General features: G+C 38.3%; 1 protein-coding gene across 1 annotated transcript; it reads left to right on the top strand.

Moving 5' to 3' along the window:
• Positions 1-567: 567 nt before the first annotated feature.
• LOC139730754 (conserved oligomeric Golgi complex subunit 6-like) lies at positions 568-16,659 on the top strand. Its single transcript, XM_071641616.1, has 19 exons — positions 568-752; positions 2,040-2,183; positions 2,755-2,826; positions 3,422-3,480; positions 4,051-4,162; positions 4,915-4,997; positions 5,963-6,033; positions 6,249-6,342; positions 6,836-6,912; positions 7,994-8,137; positions 8,569-8,633; positions 9,585-9,676; positions 10,280-10,394; positions 11,322-11,453; positions 12,038-12,205; positions 13,057-13,164; positions 13,921-13,974; positions 14,745-14,824; positions 16,496-16,659. The coding sequence occupies exons 1-19, from the start codon at positions 645-647 to the stop codon at positions 16,641-16,643; spliced, it is 1,926 nt and encodes a 641-aa protein (XP_071497717.1). The 5' UTR covers positions 568-644; the 3' UTR covers positions 16,644-16,659.
• The last annotated feature ends 3,206 nt before the right edge of the window (positions 16,660-19,865 follow it).

Genomic DNA, 19,865 nt, shown 5'->3' with positions numbered 1-19,865 from the left:
TATCCAGCCGCAGTTTCATGTACTTTTGTGATAATTTCTTTGTATTATTCAATAAGAAGTGATGTACATATTTTTTTTTCTATTTTGCGGAAATAAAATCAATCAATCAATGATGATGATGATGAATGTTGATAACGACACATGAAAAGAAAATCATTCATTATTTATTAAGGAAGAAAAAAAAAGAGGGGGGAGGGATGATTGTACATGTATGTCACCATCATCAGGGGCGGATCCAGGAATTTCGTAAAGAGGGGGCGCGTTTACAAAAATAAAGGGGGGCGCACGCACCCCTCCCCCATTTTTTTCTTTTTATTTCTTTTGTTTCAACAAAAAATAAAGGGGGGGGGGGGCGTGCGCCGGTTGCAGTCCTCCCTGGATCCGCCCCTGATCATCTTGTGACGTGAGTTGGGGGATGCAAACTACTCCACTCCCTTCATGTAGTGATGTTGCAGTATCATTTTACGTCCCGTGCAAGTGCCCCGGCGCCGCGCAAGCCGGCCGGCCCCCAGGGCCCCCATACCTACCTGAGTACCTAACCAGTGGTGCCACGTACACGCAAGCAAAGGTGCGTAAATTTACACCTGGCTGAACGGTCCTGACAGTATCTGTTACCGGTACGTGAAAAACAAAAGGACATTATCATGTCTACGAAGCCCACAGAAGGACAAAGTGATGCCCATCAAGGCACGAGTAACCCACTGTCCCGCAAGCTCAACAAAATTCTGGAAACACGCCTCGAAAATGACAAGGTAAACACACACGCATACAGTAAGAGGTCCATCTGTAGTCCCAAACCTTTATTTGTATGTTTGTACAGGGTTTGCTGTACCCTCCAGCCACAATAATTGTTTACTTTACGCCATGGGTAGGATTTTACTGCATATTCTGGCATAATCGTAAAAAAAAAAAGAACAGGGCAATCTAATTATCCTTCAAGGCTTCCTTACAAGTTTGAATGTTATATGAATTAAATTTAGTGTAGATAATGCAATGGTATGCATGGTGGGTCTGGAAAAAACTGATTAGACCAGACTCTATCTACCATGTAAGTCACATATATTCTAGGTTCTACAGTACAATTAAACAGTTACACCTGGTTGTCCACGGCGAGTTGCAAAGTATCGTGATAGAATTGAATGTATTCTTATGATTGTGTTCATACAATGTACAGGCTACCCATAATCATTTGTTGAATGTTGTCATTAAAATGTTTTCAACTTTGGCAGGTTGATGTGAAGAACACTGACATGGATTAATGAATGCAGGAATAGATTAATTAAATGTTGCTTCTAATTTCATCTCTACTGGATATTCTAAATACCTGTATTTGTGCAGATAGAGATGTGTAGAATACGGGCTTGGATTAATGAACATTTGAATGTTAACCTGTTCCTTCTGTAATTCTCTGAGCACCTTCAGTGCCCCCAAACGAGATTCTTTTTGCAGGTCGACAGAGAGTGGACAGGTTGGTAATCCACATGTGCAAAAGCAGTTGAGTGGTACATGTGCCCCCTTTCCACAGTCAACTACATGTGCCACTGAACAATGGAAATATCGATTGGATGCAAGTTATGATTAGAGTGTGTGCTGATGGGCTCACAAACTCTTTTGTCGTACACAAAAGAGGCACCTAAATGGGGTCAATGAAAGCAAATATCTACTGAGCTCAACCTTGATCACTTATGTAGTCCTACATCTTTATACGAGTTTTACACCAAAACAAGTGCACACTGCATTGGAGAAAAGACTGTGATACGTGCAGTTTTCATACAGAAAGAAAACAGATATTGATAGCTCTGGGAAACTCCAATCTTTCTATTCATGCCATTTTTCTGGGCAGCATAACACAAATTAGCATGAATTTAGGCCATGAATGCAGGCACTCTTGTGCCTTTTTTGGGAACCTGGTATACCAGGTTCTTGTAAGGGATGGGTTAAATGTTTCTTCTAATTTCATTCCCACAGGATATTACATCTCTTATAGACGTTTGTTTCCTAACCTCAATGCATTTTTTTTCCATGTTTCTGTCAATTAGGACACCCTGGAAGCACTGAAGGCACTCTCCACGTTTTTCACGGAGAACAACCTTCGAAGCAGAAGAAACTTGAGGGGAGATATTGAAAGGCGGAGCTTGGCCATCAGTGAACAGTTTGCAGACGCATTCAGTGTTGTCATCAATGTAAGAATGATAGGCCTATGATAATTCAAGATTTGCCTTTGAATTTGTGAGGAGAAATCTATCAGAAGTCTCTGCTCCATATTTAAGATCATGCTGAATTCCAACTTCTGTAATTGTAAAATTTGCTGTGAACAAATCAATGGCGAAAAAAATAGTTTATAAGACGACACAAATGTCTGTACATGGCAAAGTGTTCCTTTGATATATGAATTCTTGGCACCCTGCAGATGAGGTAACAAGGCGCACTTGCTGAAAACATTAGTCCAAAATGTAAAGTTGAATCACTGGAAAACAGCATTTTTCGTCATCAGCAGTATAACTGCATTGATTACATCAACTACATTAGCAATATCAAGTTTATAAAAGAGGTAGTTATTTCAGTTACCAGGTACATATTTTAATCTTTCATGCACATATGCTCTGCTTAGGTTGATAGTGTCACAAAGAATTTTTAGCATGCTATTACACTATCAGTAAAAAAGTCAAGTCAAACTATGTATAGAACAGGTTAGAATCATAGGTTTGTGTAGACTTTACACCCATGCAATTTCATCCATTTCTATCTCTGCAGCAACTTGACAGTATCAATCAAGATGTAGAGGCAATGAATAACAGCTGTCAGGACATGACCAAGAGACTGAAGGTAAGACTAGCATCTGTACTTTCTGGGGAGTATGATATGGTCAGTGAAACCTGTGTGTGTTGGAATGGTAGACCATAACTGAGACTCTGTTTTTGAGGTCATGGTTTTCAGGTTGATCTCAAGACTTGCTGACAAATGCCAAGAAATTTCGTCTGTGATTTTTGACTGGTAATCAGTACTGCATTTTGCATTCACACATCAACTGCAGTTCTTAAGTATGTAACACTGATGGCCGTTAATGCTGCCACAAACATTAGCGAAGCTTTGAGGTGAACATAAAGTAGTACATTGTATATAATCATAGCAGTTTGCAACATAAAGCCTCATGTAGACATGTGAAGGCATTACCATCTATGCAAAGTTTTCTTTGTGACACATGATTTGGTGAATGTTCATATTAAAGTTTATGATGAATTGTTGCTGCAAAATATTTCATCCATTTACAGCAAAAAGAAATTCCTTCCTTATTCACACTCATAGACTTCACTCACACCACCACAGCTTCATACTACTCTCACCCACATAATGTAATATGTGGTTGGTTCATATGCAGTGTTAAAGTACATTCACTGTCATGATTTTGTTTTGTTTGCAGGCTGCCAGAGACCAAACATCAGATTTGATTAATAAGACCACAGAGCTCCAAAAAGAAGGGTGAGTAAGTTGGCAAACCCTTGAAAATCCAGGCACATTTTGTGGACAGCACCACACATTCTTGAAAATGAGGGAGAAAGTATAATTTTTTTTTAATCCAAAGGGTGATAATGTCCTATTGAAGGTTATGTCTTGTAGTGCCATGTACAATGCACCAATTTACAAATACCATTTTAATAATAGAGGTAAAGGAATCAAAACAAAGAATGTGCAGTAACTAAGTTTTCTCTTTATTCTTCATATATTTCTGAATAACGTAGTGATGCACTGAGGAAACCTTTTTAATTACTTTATTTTGCCTTTGTTGTATATGAATTATTGTCTAATTGTATTAAATAATTTCCAATATCTCCAACCATACTTCATGATATACTGTAACATACAATATGTAATACCCATGTTGTCATCATCATTTACTATAATGACCCAAACATTAGAAAGTGTCCAAACTTGGAAAGCTTTCACGGACCAAATCAATGTGAGAAATATATAGCATACTTGATGTTGATTTACCATGGATGTCTTCTTTCTTTCTCAATTTGCGATGCCTGGCATCGCTTTGGTTTACAGACAGAGGCTGGACATGAGGGCCAGGGTAGCGGATGCGTTCCTCTCCAAGTACCAGCTGAAGCCTGAGGAGGCGAGAGTGTTGAGGGGCACGAGAGATGGACACCTCCAAGAGGTAGGGGACTTGTGACATCATAATTGCCTCATCTCATTTGGGGATTTGGGCCATTATCTCTGTTTTTTTTTTGGGTGAAAACATGAGAAACTGTAAAATTCCACTACATTCTTCCTCTTTTTTTTTTTGAGGGGGCATCTAAATGAAACTTTCCATATTTTAGTGCTGTTTGATTCTACTCTATCTATGATAACATCTGCCAAGGAAGGAGGTTATATTTTCATTGGTGTTTGTTTGTTTGTTTGTTTGTCTGTGTGCAAAATAACTCAAAAAGTTATGGACAGATTTGGATGAAACTTGCAGGAAAAGTTGATAATGACACAAGGAGCAGATCATTAAATTTCAGAAGTGATCCGAGAACTTTTATGGATTTTTAAAGGATTTTTTAAAAATCTTTTTGCAGATAGGGTCAATGAACTTGGGAGTTCAAGCTGTGCATATTTGAGGTTTGCATACATGCTCTAAAGCGCGTGCTCTGCTCGGGCAAGGCACTGTGCAGCAAACTGATGACGTAAACAAAAGGCTTCTATATTTGGGAATGGGACAGTTTTCAGCATGGGTGGAAATTACTGTAGTGGCTGCTTGTGGGGGTAGTCTGCACTCACAGAATACACATCTTTTTTTAGGGGGGGGGGGGGGTTCAGCCTTAATATGGAGTGGAGTTACATTTTATAGTCATTGTGTATTGCTACTTCCTCACACTGATAACTGTTCACATGTCATTTTATTACTTTTTTTTTTCACTTCTACAGGAATTCTTCCATTCCTTACTGAGGGTGAAGCAGATCCACAATGACTGCAAAGTTTTACTAAGAACCAACCAACAGACTGCTGGGTAAGATTTTATCCTCAAGTGTAAGCCTATAGTCCCATATACTGATTTTTATGTGACTCTACAGAAAGCCTGTAACATTGGCCGTCTCTTGAAATTATCCATTGGTTACACAGTCAGTGATTGCTTCCCTTGTGCTGTTATCATCAGATCAAATCAAAATTCTTGTCTTTCTCTGACGTTATCTTGATGTGTTTTAGTTTCAAAAGCGTGTGTCTTAGTTCCTGGCAAATTGTTACAGAAGTTTTATTATGTGTTTTCCTGTCCTCAGAATCGAGATAGCTCAGCAATGCCTCAACCACAGTCACTATTAATGACAGCCAAAATAAACCAGGTGTAACTTTGAAGTAATCTGTAAGCAAGTGGAGATGATACCTACATACATTTTATTCAGAGTTTGATTTTGGATGTTCTGTATTTCAAGAATTCTGATGCACTTACGTATATAACTTATATATACGTATATGACTTGTTTGTATATCCATAGTACGGTTCATGTGCCCTTGTAAATAGTGTATATATGGTGTTTTTGTTATTTCACTCAGCCTTATCTTTGATATCATTTTGTCTATAATCTGTAGGGGGACTACATTTAACAAGCAGTGCTTCTAAGTAGTCCCCTCCACATTTGTATATGGTGTTATTCTATCTCAGAATATCACTTTATTTTGTATTATATACATGTAATATACTCTGTATAGTTTTGATATAATGTCCACTATGTGTTATACCCTGTATATTCTATCATATATTGTCCACCATGTGGAATATGAATAATTTTCATTTCATTTGATTTCATTTGATTTGATTTCATTTGATTTCATTTCATTTCATTTCATTTCATTTCATTTCATTTCATTCATTTTATTTCATTTCATAACATAATTGACGCATATAATGCCATTCCTGGATTTATATGTAAATCTCTGTGTGTATTTCCCATTATTTCATCTGTTTGTCATAATCAGATTAGAAATCATGGAATCCATGGCCCTCCATCAAGAAACAGCCTATGAGAGACTCTATCGCTGGATTCAAGGTGAGAAAACTTTGTGCGGTCTCATGCAGTTCTTTATGGTGTTACACAATTCATGTTTCATTTGTATTGAAGAGTGCGATTAATCTCAAATACTCAAATACTCTCAACTTGTGAAGATTTGTCAGGACTTTTCCTCGATGCAGGCATATTGCATTATCTCAACAACTCCCACATAAAGTAATTACTAAGAATTTGACTTCTGCTGTGTTTCCAAGGTGAATGCCGCAGCATGACAGCAGACGCTGTAGAAGTGACTCTCCTCCACTGTAAGGCCATGGAGGCACTGCAAGACAGGCCTGTCTTGTTCAGGTGAGATTTCTATATTGTTTGTGTATTTGTTTATTTATTTATTTCTTAATTAATTAATCAATCAATCAATCAATTGATTAATTTTAATTAATTAATCAATTAATTAATTTTAATTAATTAATTAATTGATTAATCCATCATTCATTCATTCAATCATTATTTCTTTCTTTTATTCATTCTCTATCTATCCATTAATTAATTAATTAATTAATTTATGTGTTGTTTTTTTGCAAAAAGTTTTGTTCATCAGAAATCAAAATCCTCTATGTCTCACTAAATGTTTACACATGTTTTAGCATTCTTTGTCACAAATTTGATCTAATATTCTGATGAACAGCTACTGTTTGTATGACAAATACTCCTCTTGTTTTGTTTTGCATGTAGTGTATGTCTTTTTAGTCTTTTTAAGGATTGCTGCTTCGTAGTGCAATTTGCAGCAGTCTGGATAATTTCACAAAAATTGCTCCAAAATTTCTTTTTGACTCTGCTCCAGGTATGCCCTTGATGAATTTGGCACTGCAAGGAGGACAGCCATGGTGCGAGGTTTCATCGATGCGTTGACTCGAGGAGGTCAGTATTGTGCAGTGGACACCGACATTGTTGAGGCAGTGTCATGCATGAATAGTCCCTTGGACGAGTGCATTTTCCTACTTGTCATAATTTTCATTTGGCAAATCATGACAGTGTTGAGTGAAAAAGGATACAGGGTGCTCAGATTACAACAACCACGTTTTTAAGAAATTTTGTTATAACAAAGTAAAAATTCAGGTCCCCAAGTTTTTAAATGTATGATTTATTTGTTTGGTTGTAACAAAATGTTGATATAATGAAAGAGGAGGACTTTGTTATAGTGGGAGTCGCCTGTATACTGAGATAGTCTTACACTGTTCTCTATCTGTTATCATGTCTTATTGTATAGAGGTGACACTACATTTGCTCCTGTGACAATTGCTATGGTCTTATTCTCTCCAAAGGTTTAGGGGTAGGGCTAGGGTTTTGATAGGGCTTTATATTTAGATTGATGTGAGAATTAAGATTAGGGTTAGGGTTATTTTTGTGGGTAGAATTTATGTTTGGTTTCAGCGTGCAGATGTTTCATGGGAGCAATTGTCGCAGGAGCAAATGTCATGGAACCTTGTGTAGATGATGACTGGCATAGAAAGGAAAACATGGAATGATGAAATGGCCCGCTGGTTTGATGATCATGTTTATTTAATCACTGATACTTGTTTAGACTAAATCATCAAACAATATTTTCATGCCAGGCCAAACAGCCAGTTGCCAACTTGTTTTTCTTCTGTCTAGAAAATCTTCCCTCATCAGCAAACCCCAGTGATTCTCAGACTTGTGTCTGGTTTCCTCGTTTTAGTGACATAGAATAAGGGAAATACTGACAAGTAGAATGGAAAATCTTTGAGGACAGCATTGTTGACACATCTTTAAAAGTTTATGAGTGTTGCAAGTGACGTCCTTCAAACTTTGTACGCTTGCATCCATTCTGTTTTAGATACTTTTGATGTTTTTAGGAGAATGTTGTAAATTCTGCTGCAGATAGGTTACTGAGGTAGAGAATATTGACTGAATAGTGGCATACAGTCAACAATGTGCACCGCCAGGAATTGACTCATCTTGTGTCGCAATGTTTTTACAGGTCCAGGAGGAACGCCACGTCCCATTGAGCTGCACTCCCATGATCCCATGCGATATGTTGGTGACATGTTGGCGTGGTTACACCAGGCCTCCGCATCGGAGAAGGAACACCTTGAGGCCCTCCTCAGGCTTGCCACAGCACAGTGTGAGTGATGAGTGGCCATTGGTCTGTCTGATACTGTATGGTCAATTAGAATGTCACTGGCCTGATACGGCTTGTGGAGATGTTTTAGTGTGGTGGATGGATGCATTGCTTTCATCATTACGTTTGATGGTTCAAGCCTCACTATGGGATTATATTTTTGTCATTGAGCAAGATACATCATTTGCAGGCCTCCCCTCTAGCTAAATGTTCAAGTGAATATTCTATTTGGAAGGAAACATGACATTACTGGTTTTGTTTTTGTTTGTTTAATTCTGAATAGGATTTGTGTGCCATGAAGTGGCTACCTGGCTGATATCTATACTGCTTTGGGAGTAGACAGAATGTACAACAGGTGATTTGATTCCTGTGCCATCAATTATAATTCTTGTGATGGTTGATGATTTTGTTTGTTTTTCCCTTCTGATTTCTAGCTCGAGAGGAGGAAATTCAGGAAATTCTGAGTCACATCACGGAGGGTATTTGCAGGCCCTTCAAAGTGAGTCAGAACCTAATTTATTTGTGACCTTTCACTATGTTACCCTTATTAAATCACATTCTCTAGAGCTAAGAAAAATGTAATATTAAAGGTACATGAACATGGAAATCAAGAGGGCACTGTTGGATGGTATGATAATCGCCGCCATCTTTATTACTCAGATCGACTATGTAAAGCTAGTTAAACTTCAATCATTAGGGATTACATATTTTATACACGCAAGTTTCCCCTGTTAGCCAGCAAGCCAGCATTGTCTATGAAGGATCCATGTGAAGTAGGCAAAACCAGCCAGGAACAATGGCCGAATCATTGTTTTGACCATTTTTGACACACACACACACACCACAAGAATTGGTTAACTTCAGATGTTCAGAACATGGCAGATGTGTAAGCATGGGTCCATGCAGCAGCCCCCACTTGAAGAGTCCTGGGTCCTTATCCCTTTGAAGTAATTCAGGTGAAAAAAAGGCCTTAAAACTTAGAAGTGTGTAGAAATTAAATGTTTTATATTTTCTCTACTTCCTATTCAAATGTCAAATTGTGTAGATGTTCCATATTTGTGAACTTTCTTTTCACATAAATCATATGTTTAAAGTTGTGTCGATAAGATCATACTGTCAGAATCTTCTGAAAGCCATTTCAAAATCAATCCCGAAATATTTCACAAATGTCATCTCTACTCAGAGGAAGACTAAAAATTGTCAAATAATATTTACATTACCATAATTGCAAACATTAGCGAGGGATGATGTACATAATTAGTATGAAGAATCATTAGATAAGCACTTTTGCTGTATGATTTTATATAAACCAACAATGTCCAGCGTATTTTATCTCAAGGAAACAAATATGTACAAGAATATCAGAGGAGCTCCATGTTGCAAGTATATTTATGTTTTTATTAACTTTTACAAGAGTGCATTAATCCATATGACCTTTTTCTTGTCTCAGGTTCGGGTGGAGCAGGTCATCGTGGCAGAGCCAGGACCTGTCTTACTGTACAAACTCACCAACCTCCACAAGTTCTACCACTACACCATTGGGTAGGACAATAGTGACTGTAACAACACTGACACTGATGATGATGATGGTGATGATGGTGATGATGATATTGATGATGATGATGTTGACACTATAGCATTACAAGGATCACTTTGATTTCACCTTTTCATAAAAGTCGATGATGACAGTGACTGTACATGTATCGGGAGAGACAAATAATCATACAATAAGATGTGAAACAGTCTGATACCAACTGTACCTCTTTGCCTCACATCTGAACTTAGTGGTTATAATTTACCCATTGACATTGTATATACACATTTACTAGTCATTCATTAATACCTTGCATTTGACAGGAATATTAAATCCTCTGTGTAATAATAGTGTCAGACATTGCTTTACCGATGATAGTAGTAGACATATTTCTAATATTCAAAGGACGGAATGCAAATGCAATCTTAGGAGATGATGGTATGTTAGAACAATTCAGTGGTCCTTATTATTGCATTATCACTTGCCTGCATACCTGTAGTCATGTTAATTTCTCTTGCCATTTTAAAATGTTGATAAGAACAGAAAAAAATTAAAACACTCCCCAAAAATGTTTTGTTTTGTTTTGTTTTGTTTTGTTTTTAAACCTGCAGCCAATTACTGAGTAAGGAAGCATCTTTACTAGCAACCTTGGAGGAAATGGAGGAGTTTGCCCAGAAAGTCTTCTTCAATGCCCTCAATGTTCTTTCGTCGAAATTGGTTGATAAGGTGAGCCAACTGACATTTGTTTTTGCTCTTTGCTGGTATGTGAAGGGTCCATGCAATCCAAATGTATGTTGACCTCTGTTGATACCTTTTGGTCTGTACATAACAAAATCACTAAATACTTCATAAAAATATGTTATTTGAAAAAAAAATAAGAAAAATGTTAAAAAGATATGATGCATGTTATGAAGTCAGAGGTCAACATACAGATTGCAGGGACCTTTCAAAATCCTCAGAGATTTACCTTACCTTCTTAACCAGGTCTGTGCTCAATGCTCAATAGATTTTTGATTTGTAACACAAAACTTTTATATGCAGACCATCATTCTTCCTAGAAGGGATGGTGAGAGTTATCTTGGAATTATTTTTACTTGTCAATCCACAAATATTTACTAAAATATATGACAATATAATAAGATTCTTTCTTTGCTACCCTTCTCCCTTGATGAAATTGAGGAGGTGTGCCTCAGTTGATAAGACCACTGACTCCCTGGTTCAAGTCCCCTGGAGAAGGCACACTATCCTCATTGCCCATTCCTTCAGAGGGGACTTTTTAAACCATTGGTCCAGTGTTTGCTTGCCTACAAGCATTCATTACTTTCTTAGTGGCCATGTAAAACAAATCATAATTCAATTTCAAAACACTTTGGACAGTCCCTGTGTATTGTATGATTGAATTTGTACAGATTATTTCAGTCATGAACTTATAACATGGGAATAATGACTTCCTGTAGATAAGGATACAGTAAAATGCATTTGAGTTCATGCATTTTCATTCTTGGGTTTGTGTGTTTATGAAGTCTTTTTAATGAGGAAAATACAAGCATCACCTGATTTCAATAATGATGAGAATATTTGCTTATGTGAGTCTGTCCTAGCCTCTGTTCAGGCTTCCTGTAATTCTCAAGATGATCTCTTTGACTGTTCCAGGTTGAGCTTCCACCAGCAGATCTTGGTCCTACGGGGTCCCTGAATCAGGCCCTGGGCCTGCTTCGTGAAATCTTGGCCTCTCACGACTCGTCCGTTGTCTCTGTGGACACCAGACAGGCCGACTTTGCCAAGGTCAGTCCTGAAAAGGGAGGCTCGGTTCAAGTTCACTCTGGCTTGAATGTGAAGGATAATGTCAAATAAACAGAATATTACAAGCTTCAATGGAAAAAAAAAATGCAAAAAGTTCTGGAATTTTGACTGCTGACATGTTTTCATGAGGAATGAAAGTAGTCACAGTTCCATTTACACATCAGATGTGGCAATGGTGCTGTAACCACACGGATTTCTCTTGGTGTGTTCACATAAATTTCAGTAGAAATAAGTTTTGTTAGTAATTAAGTGGCTTGATATCCTCCCTCTCTTGGAAAGTCACCAATGCTAAATAATGACAGCTTTAGAATAACTTGATGTGAACCTCATATTTTCCCTTTGTTGAATTATTTCAAAGGAGAACGTTTTAGTGAAGATGTATTTGCAGGTCAGTGGTTCACTTGCTCTGCTTGACTTTTCACCTTTCATGTTGGTGAACCTGGGTTGGGAGTGGAGTTTTGTAGTTTTTATTTATGGAATCGATGAAATATGAAAAATGTAATTTGAAGAAAAAAAAAGTGTGAGTTCCTCCAATTTAAGATTGCATCTGGGCTGAAACTTTGCAGATCCTAGGGTGCATTCTGGACCCCTTACTTCAGATGTGCACCCTGTCTGCCAGTAAGCTGAACCCGCCGGACATGGCCGCATACATGATCAACTGCCTGTACGCCATGCAGACCACCTTGTCACTTTACGAGTACACTGACCAACGACTGGAGATGCTAGAAGCTCAGGTAGGATGTGAAAGTTGCTTGGTTTGATGATGATGATGATGGTGATGGTGATGGTGATGGTGATGGTGATGGTGATGGTGATGGTGATGGTGATGGTGATGGTGATGGTGATGGTGATGGTGATGATGATGGTGATGGTGATGGTGATGGTGATGGTGATGATGGTGGTGGTGGTGGTGATGATGATGATATGATGATGATGATGGTGATGGTGATGGTGATGGTGGTGGTGGTGGTGGTGATGGTGATGGTGGTGGTGATGGTGATGGTGATGGTGATGGTGATGGTGATGGTGATGGTGATGGTGGTGGTGGTGATGATGATGATAGTGATGATGATGATGATGGTGATGATGATGGTGATGGTGATGATGATGGTGATGGTGATGGTGATGGTGATGGTGATGGTGATGGTGATGGTGATGGTGATGGTGATGGTGATGGTGATGGTGATGGTGATGGTGATGGTGATGGTGATGATGATGATGATGATGATGATGATGATGATAATAATAATGGTTACTGTGATGCAATAGTGCAACCTTCTTTTTGATGAATTCTAGTCACTACCAATTAACCAAGAGACACTGATGTGTGATTGTCTCCCTTGTGATTACTTTCCTTTTTTATTTCCTAGTTATATTTTCTCCTGTTCTCTGATTTTTTATCTAAGAATAAAAATTCAATATGATCTGATTGAAAACACGATTCTAAAATCCGTTCCTTCAAAATATTTGATGAACATTGACTAAGTTGTTGATCATCTTACCTAAAGGCAAATTGTGATGAGAAGTAATGACTTTCTCCCATGCCAGTGTACCATTTCGGTTATTTTTCTTTTTCTTTTCCTAGATTGATGCCCATGTGGACACCCTGGTCAATGAACAAGCATCATTTATTCTGACCAGGGTTGGTCTCATCCAGATCTACAGCATTGCCCAGCAGCATCAGCCCAGCGAGGTAAAGAAATCTATATAACCGAGCAAAAATTAATCACACAAACAAACAGACAAACAAAAACAAAGGGCTATATGACAGTGGAAATAACACCCGAGACTTAAAAACTAACAGCCCTCTGTATCTTTCTTTAGGGCCTTTAGTGCATTTGTATCCTCATATCTGATAATAGGGTAAGAAAAATAAGTGTATATACCACAGTCATGAAGAAAAAGAAGGAAAATAAGTGAAATGATGAATGAAGAGAAAAGAAGAGTAGAAAAGGTAGGAGAAGAAAGGAAACAAGGGATGAGAGAAGAGAAGAAAGGTGGAAGGATAGGAAAAGAAAAGAGATGAGAAGAGAAAAGAGATGAGAGGAGAAACAAAGTGAAGAGTAGAAAAGAGAAGACATAAAAATGGAAGGGAAAAAGAAGAGAGAGAACTACGGAGGAGAAAAGGAGAAGAGAAGATAAAAGAGTTGAGAAGATGGAAAAGAAGAGAGAAGAAAGAAGGAATGATAGAAGAGAAAGGAAGAGAAAAAAGGAGAAGCAAAGTGAGAAGAGGAGAAAAGAGAAAAAAAGGAGGAAAATACTGTGTGATAAAGGAATCGCCCAGTTACTAAAACAAAACTTTGAGAACTCTTGCTGTTTGTAACCTTTAGTTGTTTTCATCTTGCGTTTTTTAGTAAAATTTACAGTTATGACCTTTAGGGGTACATATCCATGAGAAACACTAAAGGACACTTCCTTGTGATATTCTCTTTGTTCTATCCACCCCAAGGGTCCATTATCTTCAGTACATGGAATGGACAGCAGCTCTGTTCGAGATGGCATTGTAAGTTGTCAGTCATTCTATCACCAGAATTCAAGGACAGCTTCATTACCCTCACAAATCATTTGTCCTAATATCAGTCTAGGAAAGAACAAACACATTAAGTATTATTATTTTTGTCTTAAGAATTATGTTACAGTTATGCACTCCCCTTATAACGAACACGGTTATAACGAAATTCCGGTTCCAATGATGTAAAAATTCAGGCCAAAACGTTATCCACTCTATGTAGTTTTATTGTGTATTCGTTCGGTTATAACAAAATTTCAATATAACGAAAGAAAACTTCCGGTCCCGAGGACTTCGTTGTAACGGGAGTCCACTGTATTCAGTAATAATCTATGTGTGTATGGTGCAACAATGATTCTATTCTCAATTTAGAGTTGAGGCAGAAGGTATATCAGTTTTACATTTGCCATGATGAATGGAACAAGTATATGAATGGCAACCTTTAACCCTTGTTGAATGAGAGTGCTCTTGAGCTAATTATGCATTTGAATTGATTTGAATTTATTTCACCTCATGCATCAACACCATATAAGCAATTCCACAATTCAACACATCAGATGATAAATCAGACGAGAGTGTACATAGGCAATAGACTACACGGAAGTGTAAGTAATGCTGTGCATACAATTAAGTATGTTTCAAATGTTTGAGATCCTGTAGTACTGTATTTATATAACATGGAATGAGTGGAAACTTGTATTTGCAATGATATTCTAGCACAATGGATCCATATTCTGTGTTTTGATGACTACTTTCTCCATCAGAATCGGTTTGACTCCTACCTTGGTTCCCCAGACAGCTTTGGTCTACCGCAGATCAAATTACTGCACAGCACTGCTGTCAGGTGAGATCATATTACTATTCGTAAAATACAGCACGCTCCCGTTGTAACAAATGCAGTTATAACGAAATTCCGGGTACAATGAAGTAAAAATGCAGGCCGCCACATCTTCCGCTCTTATCTTTTTTATTGTATATTTGTTCCGTTGTAATGAAATTGCGATATAACGAAAGAAAACCGTTGGTCCCGAGGACTTCGTTATAACGGGAGTCCACTGTACTCACTGTGAAATACAGTGCACTCCTGTCATAGTGAATATGGGTATAACAAAATTCTTGTTACAACGAAGTAAAAATTCAAGTAAAAAATTATCATCTGTATATCTTTATGGGTGATGTACTTTACTGTTCAGCTACAAAATTGTTTTGATGTAACGAAAGAAAACCGCTGGTCCCAAGCACTTTGTTATAATGGGAGTGCACTGTACAGTCAAACCTGCTTAGTGGCCACCTGTCTGTAGCAGCCACCTGCTGTTTGCAACCACTAAAAGTCCCCTGAGAGAAAAGCCATGTCAAAGACCTTGTGTATAGTGGCCACCTGTCTAACATGACCAGCCAGTAGCCACCAATTTTGTATCCCGACGTAGATTTTCAACTGCACTTGTGCTTTCATTATGAGAATCTTTTCAGAGCTTGAATACACATTGATCCCATCAAGTACCAGTTACATTACAGATCTTTGCTTTAATGTATTTGCTATTCATATTGATCAGTGATATTTGCAGTGTGTTATGTTCACCTCTGTAAACTTGAGACCTGTTCGCTTTGGGTGCTGTTTTTAATGTCAATGTCTATTTCAGCCCTAACTGGGGACCTTGTTATGCCTAACAAGAAGTGATTTAGGCACAGACAAAGCAATGCATTTGACTCATTGCATAAGCCATTGAATCATTTTTTCTTTAATTCCCGTTTATTATTGAATCCCCCCAGTTATGGCTGACATAAGTTTCAGTGTTCTACAGAGTAATGACAAGGGTTTGCTTGCATATATAGATAATGAAGGAAGTTCCACAATTGATTTGATTAACCCCTGCATCATTCATTCATTCTTTTTATACCAGCCAAACCATTTACTGTAAAAGTGGAAATGTTCACGGTGTGAAAATTTTCACCCATTTCATGCAACCAAAAGCTAGTGCGAATATAAAAGTACGCAAATATCTTTGCATGCCGTATGTTCCAGTACTTATGTCCTGATTTTGATCTGCGGAATTAAAAACACAAAATTCAGCTTACCCGGTCGAGTGCCAAAAATTACTTGTGTGAAAGTATCCACTTTTACAGTATCTGTAGGTCCTATACAGAGACTCCAACCCAAAGCACCTTCTGATCTGGAGATTCTCCCGCCTGAAACCTCTAGCAAACGGGAGACTCCAAGTTGATGTGTCCGAAACGCGAAGTTCCTAGGGTTCTAGATGCTCTCTGGTGCTATCTAAGGCTTATTTTTTTCAAATACAATAGCAATAAGTAACAAATACTTTCCAACGGGAGACACAGAGCCAGGGCGGGAGAAATTAAATCTCAAACGGGAGAACGGGAGATTTTGCAAAAATGGGTTTTCGGCGGGAGATCTCCCGTCGAAAACGGGAGAGTTGGAGTCTCTGCCTATAGATACATATATAATACTTGTGTATGTATCAATAATGTATACACATGTATTTATATCCCATCTCAGGGAAAAGATCCAGAAGAGATCAGTCCTCCTCATATGCAGTGCCTACGAGCTCCTTCACACGGCTATCAACCATCCCGACAACGGCTACAAGGACCCTGGGTCCATTGTGAAGAGGACGCCAGACCAAATCAGTACCTTGGTCTCCTAGACTCCGTCTTTTGCCCCAGCGCCGTCTTTAAAAGAACCGATAGCATGGTGATACCGTGGAGTAGGAAGGCTAGCCCAGCTTGGATATACATACGCTGAATATTTCGCGAGGTTTTTATTTTCGCGAATTTCGCGAGTCGGGTACGATTCCTGAAATTAAAGACACACAAAAATATTGACTCTGATCCCGATGTGAATGTGACGTACACGTGTACACTTCTCCGTTCAGTACAGGACTCCGTGATCGCGAATTTAACCACTCGCGAAATCGTCGGGAATTCCCGATTCGCGAAAATTTAGACTCGCGAAATATATGGCGTATACAGTACCCGTAACAAATTGTGTACAGCTTTATCGCTTTTCTCTGTGTAGTTACACACACAGCGGAAGAATCTTGTCTGGAGTCATACAACCGTGTAGACCACCACCAATGAGCCTACGCTCCGATGCACACATTCGCTCACCAGTTCTATTTGTGGTTTTCGAATGTACTCCTGTGGGCAGTATCAGGCCGCCCATGAACACCCACGCTACTGCATCTTTAAAGGACTACATCAGGCAGAAAAAAAAACTAAGAGAACAAGCCTGTAAGCTATCATGCTGTGCACGGTGAAAACTTGGGATCCGAAGTATGTTTACTGTAATTTATGAGGCATTTAATTGTCTTAGTGGCCAAGAGAAGTGAATATGGAAATGGCCTTTTTTCTTTGGGGACCAAGAGGGAAGAGTTTGTATCAGTCATTCCAGTACAACATCTATTCGTTATTCATGTTTTTGCTTGACATACATGTTACATACAGAGATACTGTGAGGATAGCTGCACACAGTGCATGTCATATTCCAGTTTTCACTTCATGTAGTGAATGGTATTTCATAGTAACAGGCGATCAGTAAACTCGTTTAGAGCAAACTTGTTAGATTGATACATGGTTCTTTCTGCAATTTGTGTTGTGTTTAAAATGAGTAAGGAATGATTTTATAAAGAGTTTATCATCTCAAATGCACTATGTTTAATGATATTCATGATGAATGCATATGTTGTATATTTCAATGAAAATGAATTGTGGGAGGGCTGATTACACATTCGAAGTATGACTTATATGTACAGTCATGAGTTAGTGCATGAGATACCATTCACCGTAATTTGTAGTGATAAATCATGATACAGCTATGATCATAACACATTTCTATGAGCAGAATGCTCTTTCAGAGATGTAGCTGTACAAATGAAACTGGATATTGCATAACATCAGTAATGAAAACTTAAATTTCAATCAGTTTTTGCATACATGCATGAAAAAAACAAAAAACAAACAACAGTACTCTGTTCTTGTATTCTGTAATTTGAAACTGTGACCCTCAGTTTTAGTGCAATGTTGTTTTACATGGGATATTTTGTGGACTAATTCAAAGACAAAAAAGACACTTTTGGTATATCATGTATCCAGAATCTCTGAGAGCGGCAATTGTTTTGTTTTTTGTTTTTTGTTTTTTTTGCAAGCTTTGACAATATACTGTCAGCAATTTATGTCAGATTGACGTAAATCCCACATTTCATTGAAACTCATTTGATCAAAAGAGCTCCCTTAATGTTGGCATTATTTCTAGGAGAAATATTTATGACTTTCTCACATATTGGAGGGCACTGAGTGACCATATCTAGCTTTTATCTCCATTCATTATATTTAGATTCTATTCATCGCAGGCTGAAGGGATTGCTGTCTTTGCTCTCTTATTTGTGCATATCTGTTTGTGCTTTTCATAAAGATTCTCTGTTGTGTTGCAAAAGTTTGTTATGGGTGTTTATAAAATGGGTTCAAGAATGTAGCCAATTGGAAGCGCTGAAATGAGTCATGCGTGCGTGCATTATTTTTTACAATCATGCACGGCCTGACGTCACAATGTTTACACTAGCAGTGCGTACTCAATCAGTTGTTACAAGTGCGTCACGCGCTACTATACGCGCTGTCAATCCTGTAAACAACTTCTAGTTCGGGCTGCCAGCCGGCCTTTCTTGTGCATGTGCATAACATGTGGCGTACGTATACTCTTATACGTACAGTTCTTATATGTGCGGGATTTCCGAGTGCGACGTCCATAAATGTTTGGGACGAACATCTTCGGACATCTTGACTTTTGAGCGAATGCTACATGTAGCTGACTGGTATTGACCCACAAAGGTACTTAGTTTTCGACCCATTTTATAAAACAAATGATGCACAGGATTATTTCGTGGCGTTAGTGAAGGTGCGGCGCACTCGAGAGTATTGACAATGGTGCAACATGCACGAGGCTCGTGCATGTTGCACCATTGTCAATACTCTCGAGTGCGCCGCACCTTCACTAACGCACTCTATCCTGTGCATCATTTGTAAAGAAATATGACATTGAAATGAAAATGATATAGATCTATGAAATGCTTCTCTTTTCTGAGTGTAGTTTCTAAAGAACCAGTTTGGCTCATTTAACATGGCCACAGCTTTGAAGTCTTCAGATTACCAGAAGCATGACATAAATAATAGTGGATATTTTTGTAGTGCCTTTTCCACTGAATACAAAGCGTACAAAGCAAATATGGTAGACCTTGCTTAAGTCGACCTCAGATAAGTCAAATAATCGCGTAATACGAAGGTCTTTTCAAGTCCTCCTCTTTATATTATATTGATTTCAATTCCTCATATGTCGAATTTTCTCTTAGTCGAAGCTATTTCTTTAGTCCAAATAGATTTGACTTAGGCAAGGTTGACTGTACATATATGTACATGTCATCTCAGGCTGGCATAGGAGATAAGATACATACACATTACCAGGCAGTGACAGTACAAGTCCCGTGCATAAAGGCAAAATTCTTCACTTGACCCAGGTAATTACCTCCACCAAGAAAGGAGGAGATTAAGTGATCATCAGCGTTGTTTTGTCTGTTTGCAAAATAACTCAAAAAGTTGTGTACGGATTTAAATGAAACTTGCGTAAAAAGTTGATATTGACACAAGGAACACCTCGTTCAATTTTGGTAGTGATCCGGGAATTCAAATGAATTTTTGAAGGATTTTTCATCCTTTGACATATAAAGTCAACTAACTTGGGGGTTCAAGCTGTGCGTACTGGAGGTTTACATATGCACATTAAAGCGCATACTCCGCTCAGGCGATCAAAGGCGCCGTGCAATGATGTAAACAAAAAGCTTTCTATTTTGGGAAATTGCATGCAAGTAAGGGTGGAA

The sequence above is a fragment of the Diadema antillarum genome, unplaced genomic scaffold (genome assembly GCF_040938485.1).
Source record: "Diadema antillarum isolate AM-2024a unplaced genomic scaffold, OU_Dant_1.0 seq00000333_RagTag, whole genome shotgun sequence".
NCBI lineage: Eukaryota > Metazoa > Echinodermata > Echinoidea > Diadematoida > Diadematidae > Diadema > Diadema antillarum.
The sequence above is the reverse complement of the archived record's forward strand: the minus strand, read 5'-3'. Positions and strand labels throughout refer to the sequence as shown.